Source organism: Microtus oregoni, unplaced genomic scaffold (genome assembly GCF_018167655.1).
Source record: "Microtus oregoni isolate MIOR12 unplaced genomic scaffold, Mior012 000050F_002, whole genome shotgun sequence".
In the NCBI taxonomy this organism is placed as follows: domain Eukaryota; kingdom Metazoa; phylum Chordata; class Mammalia; order Rodentia; family Cricetidae; genus Microtus; species Microtus oregoni.
In genome coordinates, this window is record NW_024543226.1 from 264,391 (window position 1) to 278,822 (window position 14,432).

Below are 14,432 nucleotides of genomic sequence, written 5' to 3' on the forward strand. Positions count from 1 at the left end.
TTTCCCCTAAATGGCAGGGCTCTTTCAAAGTAATTCTTTTAACTCCCACAGCTGCCAAGCTTAAAGGAATTCCTCATTGGATTCACCTGTCACATCTTAAACCGTTTATCTCCACAGCTCAAGATAATCCTTCATATACAGTAACTCAAACCGGACCCTGTTCTCTTAAGTTCCAAAGGACGCCGGATTCAGCCCCCCCTACTACAGTCTAAGGAAAACAATGGTCCCGATCCATTGCTGTGTTAACACACCCTCCCTTCTTTAAATTCATAAATAACCGTCTAGCTGTCGTTACAGGTACCCCCATCAAATACGAAGTCAAGTGGTAAGCAGATTCTCCTCTACAAAGCTCTTTAACATAACAGGCCAGCCGCTGACTGCCAGTGGCCCCTGAAATGTTAAGAAATGTATGGTTAGAATCTATTTCTTTTAAGACAGTTTCCTTAAGCTCTAGGATGCCAGCCCAACCCATCTAAACGAATCAAACACAAACGGAATAATGGAATAAGTATCACTTAATTTTTTATCATTCTTAACCCCGAACATCCTAAGACTCCCTCACCTGGATCTCCTCTCCCCCCCTCACCCCAGCTCCCCCCCCAAAATTCCCCCCCCTTCTTTTAATTTTTTTCTTTTACTAATGCAACTTTTGCCTTCCAGCATCTTAATGATGACCCAGCTACTCCGAAAAAGCCACACAGATTTCTTCAATCAGCCACCCTAGACGACAGCCAGGACTTCAAATGCCAGCGGTACAATCAACCATCCTAGACACCACCGACCTTGGACACCAGTGACCAACTACACCAGCGACCTTGGACACCAGTGACCAACTACACCAGCGACCGCAAACGCCAATGGGACATTGCCAAAATAATCGGACATTTCCTGGACCCCTCAACGCCCAAAGCCAGCAGGAAGCAGCCACGAGAGACCGGACTATGCCCCCATTCCCTACCCTTTAAGGTCCCCCAATTTTTTTTTAATCAAACCAAAAGGGTGAAATGTTGTTCTCTGGCGAGACCACAACTCCCAGCATCCCTCTGGATGCAAGCGCGGAACACATTTCCCAGAAGCCTTTGCATTCCCCGTTAAAAGCAAGGACCTTCACTAGTTTGCCCCTTCTTCCCTTCTCTTCCCCGCCTTCCCTACCGTGTCTGCACGCCCCCTTCCTGTTTGTTGCCCCTCCTCCATTAAAGTGCACCCACATGGGACCGCCGCATGTCTGTGTCTTTTCCTCGCGTAACCGTCTCTACCGTCTAACCCACAGGAATTAAGAACAATACCAAAGGCTGCAGTTTTGTCTTATTGACCATGTCCTTTACTTTACAGATGCTTCTAAGTTTCAGGAGGTCCCATTTATTGTTTCTCTCAGCATCTGTGCTACTGGGGTTATAGTTAGGAAGCAGTCTCCTGTATCAATGCATTCAAGTGTACTTCCCACTTTCTCTTCTATGAGGTTCAGTGTGGTTGGTTTTATCTTGAGGTCTTTGATCCATTTGGACTTGAGTTTTTTATGCACTACAATAGATACAGATCTATTTGCATTCTTCTACATTTTGATATCCAGTTATGCCCAAGACCATTTGTTGAATATGCTTCATTTTTTCCATATTATATCTGTGCTTCTTTGCCAAAAATCAGGTGTTCATAGGTGTGTGGATTGATATCTAGGTCTTCTATTCAATTCCGTTGGTCCTCCTGTCTGTTCTTATGCCAATACCAGGCTGTTTTCAGTACTGTAGCTCTGAAGTAGAGTTTGGAGTCAGGAATTGTGATGCCTCCAGAAGTTCTTTTATTGTACAGGTTTGAAAAGAGAAACAAACAGTAACTTTAAAAAAGAAAACGTCCAGCAGACAACGTAAACCAAGTGGTCTAAATTAACTGCTCCTGCTCTTTATGTCACATTGCAGGCTTGTGGTGAAAAAGGTATTTCTCCTCTTTGATCTTCTTCTTTTAAGTCAGTAACCCCATTGTAATCGTGAGCAAATGTAAGTAGGCAAAATGCAAAAGTAATGGGTGGCAGAAATGATATGCCTTATAAACACTGCTTCGAGTTATGATGTTGTGACCAAAGACTATTCTGAAGTTTTCATAGAAGTTATTAAAGTTTTCCATGTTAAATTCATAGAACATTTTGTTTTGTTTGGGACAGGGTTTCTGTGTGTAGCCCTGTCTGTTCTGGAACTCAACCTGTAAACCAGGTTGGCCTCAAATTTACAGAGATCCACCTGTCTCTGCCCTCAGAGTGCTGGGATTAAAGGCAGGTGCCACCTACGCCCAGCTAAAGCGTATTTTTATGTCAAGAAATATGGTAACAAAAACAAGCTTTACCCTTGAAGCTGCAATGACAGGGAAAGAAAGATAGGGAGAGGTTGTTCAATGGATGCAAAGTTACAATTAGAAAAGAGATATGTCTAGATATAAAGTAGAATTAACTGTAATTTATTGCGTAATTTCAAAGTACCTAGAAGAGTAGATTTTTTGATGTTCCTACCAAAAACTGATACGTATTTGAGGTGATGGACAGTCTAACTACCCTAATTTGGCCATTGCACAATGCACACATGTATTGAAGCACTACATTGCAGTACTGAAACAGCAGTAAAGAAATGTGCAATGTGCAAGTTAAATTTTCAAATAGAATGAAAGACTAGGAATTACTTAGAACAAAACATAGAAAGCATTCGGTTATCATAGTCATAACTAAGAGCTTCTTGGATATGACTGAATGGTCAACTGCAGCCTCCTACTCTCCTTGCATAACCTGGGGGCACTTTGGGATTTAGAAGCATCTCCCATGCAGGCTGGGTGCACACAAAGAAGATAATAATTAACTCAGATATACTCAATGTGGCTATTCTCCAGAATCTACATCCTCATTGTTAAAATTAACACGTATATCTTTTTCTTCTCTTCTTACTAAGAGATGCATATTTTATATTTTTACTTATGTGTGTTTATGTCTGTCAGTTATGTGCATGTGTGCACAAGTGCCAGCGGAAGCCAGAAAAGGATGTCAGACCCCCTGCAACTGAAATTACAGGCAGTTATGAAACCCTACATGGTTGCTAGGAACTGAACTCTGATCCTCTGAGTCACCTCCTCAACTCCAAATGATGCATATTCAAGTTAGTACAATGGTAGTACCTTAAAATTCACTTTCATTTAAAAGCTACTGTGACTAACTTCATTTCAAAGACTGTTACACTGCTATACTGAAATTGCTCAGACAAGACTGAAGGCCTGGATCAACTGGTTGTTTGTCAGGTGCACCGGTAAACTGATGAAATTTTCTCTTTTGAGACTTGAGGAAAAGAGGATTAATAATCTCCATCAATAACGTCGTTAGGGCTGTGACTACACATGAGCCAAACAGGTAAAGAAGACAGCACTTTCACTTTAATTATTGTGAGAGCAGAACAATTTGTGTGTAGGCCAACCAGAGCCCTATATGTGTGCGTGTATGTGTTCACACTAGGGAGGGACTCAGGGCTTAGTGTATGCTGGGTTAAGAAGAGTTCTATCATTGAGCTACATCCCCAGACCACTCCAACTCTTAAAAATGAGGAAATTTATGGGAGTCATGCTAGTCACTATCATAAGCATCACTACAGAAACAGGAGAGCTGGAGAGTGATCCCTGATCCCCACCCCTAAGCCACGGATCCCTGCTGTCTGGTTAGAAACTCCCTTCAATACCTGCATACAGACTAACACACAAGCACATGAAAATGAAAGGCTACTAGGAAACTTTAGTTAAAGGCCACAGGAGGGATCCATTTGTGACTTCCAGCTGAGGTAGCTTTGGGGGCTCTAAGGATGTAGAACCATAACCTAGGAGGAAAAAAATGGGGCAGTAGCTGGAGAGTTGGTGGCACACACCTTTTAAACTTAGCACTTGGAAGGCAGAGACAGGCAGATCTCTGTGAGTTTGAGGCCAGCCTGGTCTACAAGAGCTAATTCCAGGACAGGCTCCAAAGAGAAACCCTGTCTTGAAAAACCAAAAAAATTTATATTTATAGTAAACACTTCTCAGATAATAGAAAGTTTATTGTCTGTGGAATGAATTTTCTGCTTAAGTACAATTTTTTTTTATTGAGCTCCACATTTTTCTCTGTTCCCCTCCCTGCCTCTCCCCTCCCCCCATCAAGTATAAATTCTTAAACAGTTACTGGGGGGGGGGGGGAGTCGTGTTATCCCGAGACTTGAGTGAGAGTCTCCCCGCACCAGGGGTCTTTCATTTGGGGGCTCGTCCAGGATTAGTCTCATCTCCGAAGACCCACTTGGGAGCTTGGAGGTGAGACATTGTCTTTGTGTCTTTGTCTGTGTGCCGTGCCGGTTGAATTCAGGTTCAGGTTCAGGTTCGTACTGAAAGACCCCAGTGGTGGGCAGTCTTTCAGGTTGAGGAGACCCTCCCAAGGAACAGCGAGTCACTCTTCGGATGCAAATAGCAAGAGGCTTTATTCAGTACACAGGTACCTGGGGCGACTTAGTCTCTCGGGAGACAAGCGTGCCTGCAGACTGGGGGAAGGTCTTTTTATAGGAAAGAGGGCAGCAGAAGCAGATTACAGAAGCAAATGCATTGTTAGTGGTCAGTTGGAATGGGGCAAGGGGCACAGGTGGTTTTTCTTTTCCCAGCACAGATGTATGGGAACAGATATCCTGTTAATTGATGTCCTGTCCGAATCTATGGATATAAATATCCTGTTTTGCAGCCAGGGACCCTGACCTTACTCTGCACTTACAGTCGTTCGTCAAAAGCTTTGTGAAATGACGTTACAGCAGCCAAGCCGGGATCTTTCATAGGGGGAGTTGTCTCTTCTGTGAATTACTGATATTCTAAGTTGGGCACATGTGCTGACTATAGGCATCCTTTTTCCCTAAGCAAACGGGATGTTCTCATTAGAGCAGGCCAGCTGCGGGTTCCTTATCGCTTGGGGCCAGATGGCTGACCGGCTGACCGCAGATATCTTGCCTGGCTTCTCCGCCCTTGTTCTCAAGTCGAACTTCCCTGCTCTAATGTTACTTGTGTTGCTCCAAAGTTTAAGCCTGGCATTGCTGCTGCTTAGCTGTTTGTCTATACTGTGGGGGTCTTTCAGTACATTTGAGTTTACAGTCGTGCCTTTGTGTTTCTTTGCGGTTGAATCCAGGTTCAGGTTCTGTACATTCGGGTTTACAGTCGTGACTTACTTTGTGTTTCCGTGCCGGTTGAATTCAGGTTCAGGTTCTGTACTTTGAGGTTACAGCCGTGTCTGTGTCTTTGTGTTTCTGTGCGAGCCGAGTTCAGGTTCTGTATTTTCGCTTTTGCAGTCGCTCGTGTCTCTGGAGGAGATGCAGTGAGTGATCAGCAGACATGCTAGATCACTGACTGCTGTTCTGGGAGACGTCCTGGGAGGTGAGAAGGGACCCAGGGACGCCTGGGAGATTCCCGTCTGGGTGCTGGTGAAGATACGGAAGTTCTCCTGGATTGGAGGAACTATGTCCTCTCAGCCGCCTGTATTTCTGGAATGGTTTTGTCTGTCTTGGTGGAGACAGACATTTGTTTACGTGTCTCGTGTGTCTTCAGTCTTTTGTTTTCTTACTTGTGACGTTGACCCTGGATCAGTATTTCTGTCTTTCTAAGTTTTGTTAATCTTTGTCTGTATATCCTCGGTCTCTGTTTTGTCGGTGTTCAGTTGTCTGGTGAGATACGCGGGTGGTGTTTCTTAGTTCTGTGGTATGACACATGAATGGCATGGTCAGAGACTGCGTGGATAACTGTCTCATTTCTAAAGTGGGATGGGTCACACCCGTGAAGCAGTTTGAAGCTGTGTCTTTGGTTCGTTTGGCGCCTTTGTCCTGTATGTTTTTATAATGTGTGTTGTGCTTTTGTCCTGACTTAGACTGATGCTGGCGTACTCAAATCATGACTTCTTTGAATTTGGTAGTGTGACCACTTCCAAGACATTAGAGATAGGGCCATAAGCATAGGGGTGTATTTCATAAAAAAGTCAGCCTCGGCCCCAAGCACGTGGCTGTGGGGCAGCATGCTTGTTTGGATGGCTGGGCTATTCAGCCTTCCTGTTACAAGGTATCGAGGCTGCCAGACACAGTTGTAGAAGGTGGATGTACCCCAATAGAATTTCAAACACTAAACAAAAATCTGAGAGTAATCGCTATGGCCTAAAGAGGTTAACAATCTTTTTTCCCCAGTGCTGTGTACCACCCTGCCCTCCCCCATGCTGATGGACAAGTTCCCTCTGCCTGCGCTGGGGGCTGCACGTCTCAAACCTTTGGTCAAAGCTGACCAAGGCTTGGCTCCACAGGTGAAGAACTCTTTCAGATCCTAGGGATTATAAGTATCTGTCATCATTTATAGGGGCTGGTCAAATGATTCACACTGGTACAGGATTTTATATGCTGTTCTTGTTTACAAATTATTGTTGGTTACTGTTAAAAAAAAAAACCTATTGCTGGTCTCAAATGTTTCACATTGGTATAGGATTTTTATATGCTGTTCTTGTTTAAAATGTAGCCATACATCCCCACTGAGAAAAACCACCAAAAAAGACTTTGGTAAAGAGTTTTTATGTTGTTTAAAAGGCAAGAGATTTTTGCTATGTTGTCTAAAAAGCAAGAGAGATTTTTGGTGTATTGTCTCGAGAGAGATTTTGGTTAAAAAAAATGTGTAAGCAGATATGGGCCTTATCTAGTTCCCTGTGTCTGTTTTCAAGGTGTGGTGCAGCTGACAGTCAATCACTGCAGGGCTCTGCCATCTATGTTTCTTAAACATTTAAGGAGGCTTACAGGCACAGGCGTTATACTCCCTTTGACCCAACCTCTGAGGGTCAGCAGTAGCTATGGCCTTCATAGGACAGTCAGCATCAGATATTAAGAAAAGTTACAGTGGTTAGAAGGGTTACAGGATTATACCTTGCAGGATTTGGTTAAGGAGGCAGAGAAAGTGTTTCATAAGCGAGAGACTGAGGAAGAGAAGCAAGAAAGAGAGAGAGAGAGAGGGCGGGAGGCAGAAGGAAGAGAGGACCGGAGGGATCATAGACAAAAGAAAAATTTGATAGAATTTTGGCCACAGTGGTAGGAGAGAAAGGGAAGATAGGACCTAGACAGATAGGGAACCTAGGCAACAGAAGACCAAAGACAGAGGCACCCCTTGGACAAGGACCGATGTGCTTATTGCAAAGAAAAAGGACATTGGGCAAGAGAATGCCCAAAGGAGAAAAAAAGGGCCTCTAAGGTATTGGCCCTAGAAGAAGATGATTAGAGGGGACGGGGCTCAGACCCCCTCCCCGGCACCTAGGGTAACCCTGACTGTGGAGAGGACCCCTATGGACTTTCTAGTGGACAAAGGGGCTGAGCACTCTGTGCTGAAATAACCTTTGGGAAAGTTAAAGAATAAAAAAGACTAAGTAATTGGAGCAACTGGACAGAAAAAATATCTGTGGACCACCTTATGAACTGTAGATTTGGGGGAAGGACAAGTGACTCATTCCTTCCTGGTTTTCCTTGAGTGTCCCACACCTTTATTAGAAAGAGACTCAAACCAGCCTGAGGTGATTAAAGCCTTTTGTTGACTGAACCAGTGACCTTCGCTCCCCCTGCTGTCCTCAATCCGGCTACCCTACTGCCTGAGACTGATGACACCTCATCTACCCATCACTGCACTGACATTTTGGCAGAAGAAGCTGGTACCTGAAATGATCTGAAGGATCAGCCTTGGCCTGGAAGTCCGAGCTTGTATACGGACGGCAGCTGTTTCACGGTTGAAGGTAAGCAGAAGGCGGGGGCAGCAGTGGCAGATGGGAAGCAAGTAGTCTGGGCATAGCCTCCCTGAAGGTAGTCGGCGCAGAAAGCTGAACTTGTGGCTTTGATACCAGCTCTATGAATGGCAGAGGGAAAAGTCTCAACTGACAGCAGGTATGCTTTTGCCACTGCCCATATACACAGAGCAATATACAAAGAGGACTGTTAACATCTGCAGGAAAAAATAAAGAAGAAATTTTGAGCCTCCTCGAGGCCATACATTTGCCAAAGAAGGTAGCCATCATACATTGTCCAGGACACCAAAAAGCTCGAGATTCTGCGGCTAAAGGAAATCAGATGGCAGACCTAACTGCTAAACAGGCGGCCCAGGGAGCAAAGATCCTGGCAGTCAAAGAGCCTAAAGATTATCATGATATCATTGAAAGCAACTTTAAATACACCCCCGAGGACTATCAAGTTATGGGCAAATTAGGACTGCTAAAGAAAACCCCATACGGGGTAGTAGAGACAGAAGGAGGAAAACTAGTCTTCCCACAAAAAGAAGGGCACAAGTATGTTACCAACTTACATTACCCAACCCACCTGGGGGCCAAGAAACTAAAAGATGTGGTTATATCCTCCGACTACTATGTTATGGGACTCTCTGACTTGGCAGAAGTCGTCAAAAGCTGCAAGGCCTGTGCTATGACTAATGCAGGACACTCCTGGGAAGAGGCTCAGGGGCCACCAGCCTGGGGCCTACTGGGAAGTAGATTTTACAGAAATTAAGCCAGCCAGGTATGGTAACAAGTAGTTATTAGTTTTTATAGATACCTTTTCAGGCTGGGTAGAAGCTTTTCCTACCAAGACTGAGACGGCCAATTTGGTGGCTAAGAAGATCATAGAAGAAATCTTCCCAAGGTTTGGGATACCCAAGGTAATCGGGTCTGATAATGGGCCTGCCTTTGTTGCCCAGGTAAGTCAGGGACTGGCCACCCAATTGGGGATCAATTAAAAATTACATTGTGCTACCGACCACAGAGTCAGATCAGGTAGAAAGGATGAATATAAATTCTAAAAAGAGACCTGTGGGAATGACTGGACAGCCCTCCTTCCCTTTGCCCTCTTCCAGGTTAGGAACACCCCAGGGCGATTTAAACTCACCCCTTATGAGATTCTATGTGGAGAACAGCCACTGCTCACCGAGTCGGGTGGAATGTATAATCCTGATGCTATTCTTTCTAGACCTTTATTTTCCCACCTAAAGGCCCTTGAAATGGTGAGACGCCAGATCTGGGAACAACTGAATGAAGTATGCATCTCTGCCTGGATCCACGCCTCCCACGTGAAGCGAGCTCCTGAACTACCCAAATTGCAGTATCTGGGACTTTGACAACACTACCAGTCAAGAGGCTTATGTTTGGGGGACTAATCATAGGCTGACTCTTACTGGGGTTATGTAATGAGACTCTTTTTTTTTTATTGCGAAAAGAAGAAAAAAAAACATAAACAAAAAAACAAGTTTCCACCTCCTCCCAGCCTCCCATTTCCCTTCCCCTCCTCCCATCCTTCTCCCCCTCCTCCCACCCTTCTCCCCCTCCTCCCACCCTTCTCCCCCTCCCCCCACTCCTCTCCCCCTCCCTCTCCAGTCCACAGAGCAGTCCGGGTTCCCTGCCCTGTGTTAAGTCCTAGGTCCTCCCCCCTCCGTCCATATCTAGGAAGGTGAACATCCAAACTGGCTAGGCTTCCACAAAGCCAGCACATTAAGTAGGATCAAAACCCCCTGCCATTGTCCTTGGTGTCTCATCAGCCCTCATTGTTCGCCATGTTCAGAGAGTCCGGTTTTATCCCATGCTTTTTCGGTCACAGTCCAGCTGGCCTTGGTGAGCTCCCCGTAGATCAGCTCCACTGTCTCAGTGGGTGGATGCACGCCTCGTGGTCCCGAATTCTTTGCTCATGTTCTCCCTCTTTCTGCTCCTCCTTGGGACCTTGGGAGCTCAGTCCAGTGCTCCTGTGTGGGTCTCTGTCTCTATCTCCATCCATCACCAGATGAAGGTTCTATGATGATATGCAAGATAGCCCTAAGACTCCTGACACCAGGTACTCCGTTCCCGGTTTAGCTAAATGGTGGGCCTGTAACACAGGCCTGACACCTTGCGTGTAGACAAAGGTTTTTAATGACACCAAAGATTACTGTGTGCTTGTACAACTGGTACTTAGGGTCTTTTATCATCCAGCAGATGAAAGACCTGGGTAAATCCAGACCTCCCCAGCAGGAAGAAAATAGCCAAAAATCCAAGCAGGAAAAGAAGAATCAAAAATCTAGGATTAGCCAGTTCAGTGACTGTTTCAGGCACTAGCTGAAGATAAAGTTAGATTGTAATCTTAAGAAACAGGGAGTTTCCCCCTTGTGATTTTAGGAACTAGCTGATTATGACCTTGAGTGATCTTGAGAGGCAGGGCATTGTCCCCTGGTGACTTTCTGTGACACCCTCCCTGCCCCTTTCGGATTATTGGGCTGTGGTTTCTTTCTATAAAAACCCCTTTTCCAGGTCACTCGGGGTCGAACTCTTCCTCTGCGTGGGTTATGAGTCTAGGCCCCAGTGCACTGGTTCCCATCTCATCTCATCAATTAAAGCCTCATGTGATTGCAGCAAGGAAGGTCTCTCGTGAGTTACGGGGGGGGGGGGGGGGGGGTCGTGTTATCCCGAGACTTGAGAGTCTCCCCGCACTAGGGGTCTTTCAACAGTTGTACAGCTGTAGCAGTCTTTGGAGCCGCTGGCAGTGGGGCCAGGATTTATCCCTAATACTTGAACTGGCTTCTGGGAGTCCTTTGTGTTTGGCAGGATACCTTTCTCAGCCTAGACATCCTGGGGAGGGTGTTGGTCCTTCTGGGCTTTGTTAACTCTCCATGGGAAGCCTTACCCTCTCACAGGAGTGTATGGGGGGTGGGGTGGGAGAAAGACGGAGTAAACAGAAGATGGGAGGGAGTGGGAATTGGGATTGGTATGTAAATTTTCAATTAAATAATAATAAAAAAGAAGAAAATAAGTAGGTTTACGTCCTCTTCTGTATAGCCTGGCTATTCTCTGCATTCAGTCCTTTCTGGCCTCCTGACTTTTCTTGTTTTCCTTTTTGCATGTTATTCTGTCCCCACATGTACATTTGTTCCTATATATACATATATATTATTGGCTAGGTTTTGCATATGAGAGAGACTATGTGATTTTTTTTCTTTGATAATGTGTAATTTTAGTTAATATTATACATTCTAAGTCCATTCATTTTCCTGGAAATTTTATGACTACGTTCTTTTTTTAAGCTGAACAGTATCCCTTGTTATGGTGAATAAAGCAGCAATAAACATGGAGTGTGAATAACTCTTCAGCAGGGTATGGAGTACTCTGAGACAGCTCTTGTTTCAATGGAGCACACTGAATACTATCAGAGTGTCAAGAGTGCCACGAATGAATGAAAAATCCCACATGCTTAATCGGCCCAGCCATCAATGGTGACAAAGAGCTCTCTTCTCTGGGCTTCATTATGAGCACTATTTCCCTACAAACATCCTTCTCTTAATAACAAAAGTTTACCAACAAACATATTTCTTTGAGTTGCACCAAAGTTCACTGAATGAAAAGCAGGCTTTTCTGTTTAACAAAGACACTGGCTCTCACAAAAGGACAAGGAAACGAGCCTTTATTTGTCTGGAGCCTTTATTTGCAAGTGGAAGCTACCAGCAGTCATCAATTAAAAGTTCTGACAGCTAGTAACAGCGTAAGCTCAGCCAGAAAGAGTAGTGGATTGTGGACGCAAAACTAAGGAGACAAAACTGGCTCTGGTTTAAAGTCAGTTTGCAAACGCTGCCATTTTTGAAAGATTTTTTTTAAAAAAAATCCCAACACATCAGTATATTGTCAATACTGTCATTTCACTTGTAGCCATTAGAATACTCTCCGAAATCTTAAAGTTGATTTCATCAAGTTACTTTCTTCTCATCCAATGTAAAATAATACTTAGGAGCTATCCCTTTTTAAGTATTATTTTAATTCATACTATTATCTAAAACGGAACACAGCAGAAAACTACTCAAGGGGGCTAGTGAAGCTAGAGTCCTGCCCTTAGAAGCTAAACATTCCTACCCCATCCAGCCTTCCCCTAGCCCCACGAGCGTGCTTCTACAACCTTCCCCCATTTTAAAGACGGATAAGATTCCCGGGGAAATGGTGGATTGTAGGATTTTGGGGGAGGGGAAGGTGCGAGGGAGAGAAAGAGATGACTTCCCAATTTAGGAGAATTGGTCGACGTACCCTAAAAGACTGTTCTTTCCTATGTAACATGAGTAAGGTAGAATAGATACTACTTGGTGACGATACCAGTTTTATTGTCTCCGATTGGCAAATAAGAAAAAAGATTGACAGTATCAAGTGAAGGGAATGTAGGGGGCGGGCTGTTATGTTAATGGCAGGGATAAGCCAGGGCTGGAGCTCATTGATGACGCGACCCTCACGTGACCAGCAGTCGACGTGTGCAGAAGTCCTTATAGTCCAGGCCCAGTTCCTCAGTAGCAGCTCAGTCCTGCAAGAGAAGAGTAACCCAGCGCTTTCCAGGTACTTTACTAGTGGGCGCTGGCTCAGAGACCGTAGGGTGGGGGGAGCAGAGCTCAGAAAGCACACTCATCCTGCACTATTTCTCTTTCTTAGGATTCTGCTAAACTATTTTGTGTGAGAGGTTTAAGACTGCTTAGTGAGGGATGGGGCAGACTGTGAGGGAGGTAGTTAATGAGTCCCACAGAGAGAAAGAAAAGAGAGGGGCAAAGGCAAAATACGAGAGAGACGGAGAGAAGGAACAGTAACAATGTGAGAAAAACTTGTCTGGTTCTTTTCTCTCTTACTGGGAAACCGAGGGTACAGATGAAGGCGGGGTTGCCACAAAAGGAGGGAGAAGAGGGGGACCTGGAAGAACTTTGTGCTATCAACGCTTATATTCGTAAAAGAGACCTTTTGATCCACGCACTGGCATGCTCACCAAGCACTCCTGTCTTTCTTCAGGACTCTTGTCTTTGGGGCGCGACATAAATCGAGGTGCAAGAAGAGAGGCAAATCTTCAGATACCTACAGGTCAGTGCAAGGGTGCGATTGCTTTAGGTCCCTCTGGGTGGGGGTAGAAGTGTGGAAGACACCAAAGCACATCCCAGGGGCGCCTCAGCGACTTTCCATCCGGATTAAGCACAGAAAGCCCGTTCAGATCCTGCAGCGGAAAAGGGGTGAAAGAATAAAGGGGAGAGGCTAAAGACATTTAAAAGAGAGAGAGAGGAGGCTGCTAACCAGACCTTCGCCCGGGAGAGGCTGAGGACGGGATGACTTGGGAAAGCCCTAAAGGGCGGGAGTGTTAGAGCCATGTGGTGTGGGAAGGGTTAATTGCTTCCACGCTGCTCCCATTTCGGTGCTTGGAGAGGTTTGTTGCAGGGCCTGCTGGGAAAATGGTGGGCTGGAGCCGGGACAGGAGAAGATGGAGTTAGAAAGCAAGGAGAAGGGGGAGGGAAGGGGTGGAGTCAGGAGCTCAGAGCCTGACTTGTCTAGTTTGAAAACTTTTTGGCAATTGGAGACCTGAATCAGAAAAGTCAGTCGCTATGGGAACACGTGAGCTTGTTCATTTCCCTAGCACCTAATCTGTTTTGCTTCCTTGTTTTTTCCCCCTAGGGTTAATTTATTCAAAAAAAAAGAAATACTCAACATGCAAAAGTCTTGTGATGAGAATGAAGGAACACCCCAGAATACACCAAAGGCAGATGAAGGCCATCCTTCAGAAGACTCACCTCAGCAGGCAGGAGGAAATCTTCAGGCTTCTGGAGAAAGTGTGGGGGAGGATGCAGAGCCTGCTCAACCCGGCCCTGAACCTTTAGAGGACACTCCCACAAGGCATCTGAACCCTGACGAAGTGTTAAGAGGAGTGGATGAGTTGGAAAGGCTTAGGGAAGAGATAAGAAGAGTAAGAAACAAGTTTGTGATGATGCATTGGAAACAAAGACATTCCCGAAGCCGTCCATATCCTGTGTGCTTCAGGCCTTGAAATCTTTTTTTTCTCTGATGTTGAAATCTGGCTGCTGCTTTCTTTCTCTTAGCATTTTCTGATGTATCTTTGAACTTCATTTTACTTTTAATTACCTGGAGGTATTTTAGATAGTTTCGGTGTTACCAGCATCTCATTGGATTTTGGATTTTGACCCATTTTCCACGTTTATTTTTCAATAAAAAGTTGGAAAGTTTCACCCGTATGCATGGAAATGTGTTCATTCCATATTATACAATTTAAAAGCAGCATATTTAGTATCAACTCGCATATATAGGAAAATTTGTATACATGTGTACATGTATCAAAAAACTTAACAGTGCTTTTTTGTGTTGAAAGACCCCAGTGGTGGGCAGTCTTTCAGGCTGAGGAGACCCTCCCAAGGAACAGCGAGACCACTCTTCGGATGCAAATAGCAAGAGGCTTTATTCAGTACACAGGTACCTGGGGCGACTTAGTCTCTCGGGAGACAAGCGCGCCCTCAGGTTGGGGCAGTGAATTTTTATAAGGTGGGGAGGCAGAAGCGCGGGTACAGAAGCGAGACGCATAGTTACAGGGTTCTGATTGGGCAATTCAAATAAGGCTCGGGTGCAGTTCTATGGTTTCCAAGAAATCAGA

At 45.1% G+C, this 14,432-nt stretch overlaps 1 protein-coding gene across 1 annotated transcript; it reads left to right on the forward strand.

The window, feature by feature from the left end:
• The first annotated feature begins 12,263 nt into the window (after positions 1-12,263).
• Positions 12,264-14,019, forward strand: LOC121436717 (transcription elongation factor A protein-like 8). Its single transcript, XM_041636732.1, has 3 exons — positions 12,264-12,352; positions 12,794-12,862; positions 13,445-14,019. Exon 3 carries the CDS (start codon positions 13,479-13,481, stop codon positions 13,812-13,814), a length of 336 nt encoding a protein of 111 aa, XP_041492666.1. The 5' UTR covers positions 12,264-12,352; positions 12,794-12,862; positions 13,445-13,478; the 3' UTR covers positions 13,815-14,019.
• The last annotated feature ends 413 nt before the right edge of the window (positions 14,020-14,432 follow it).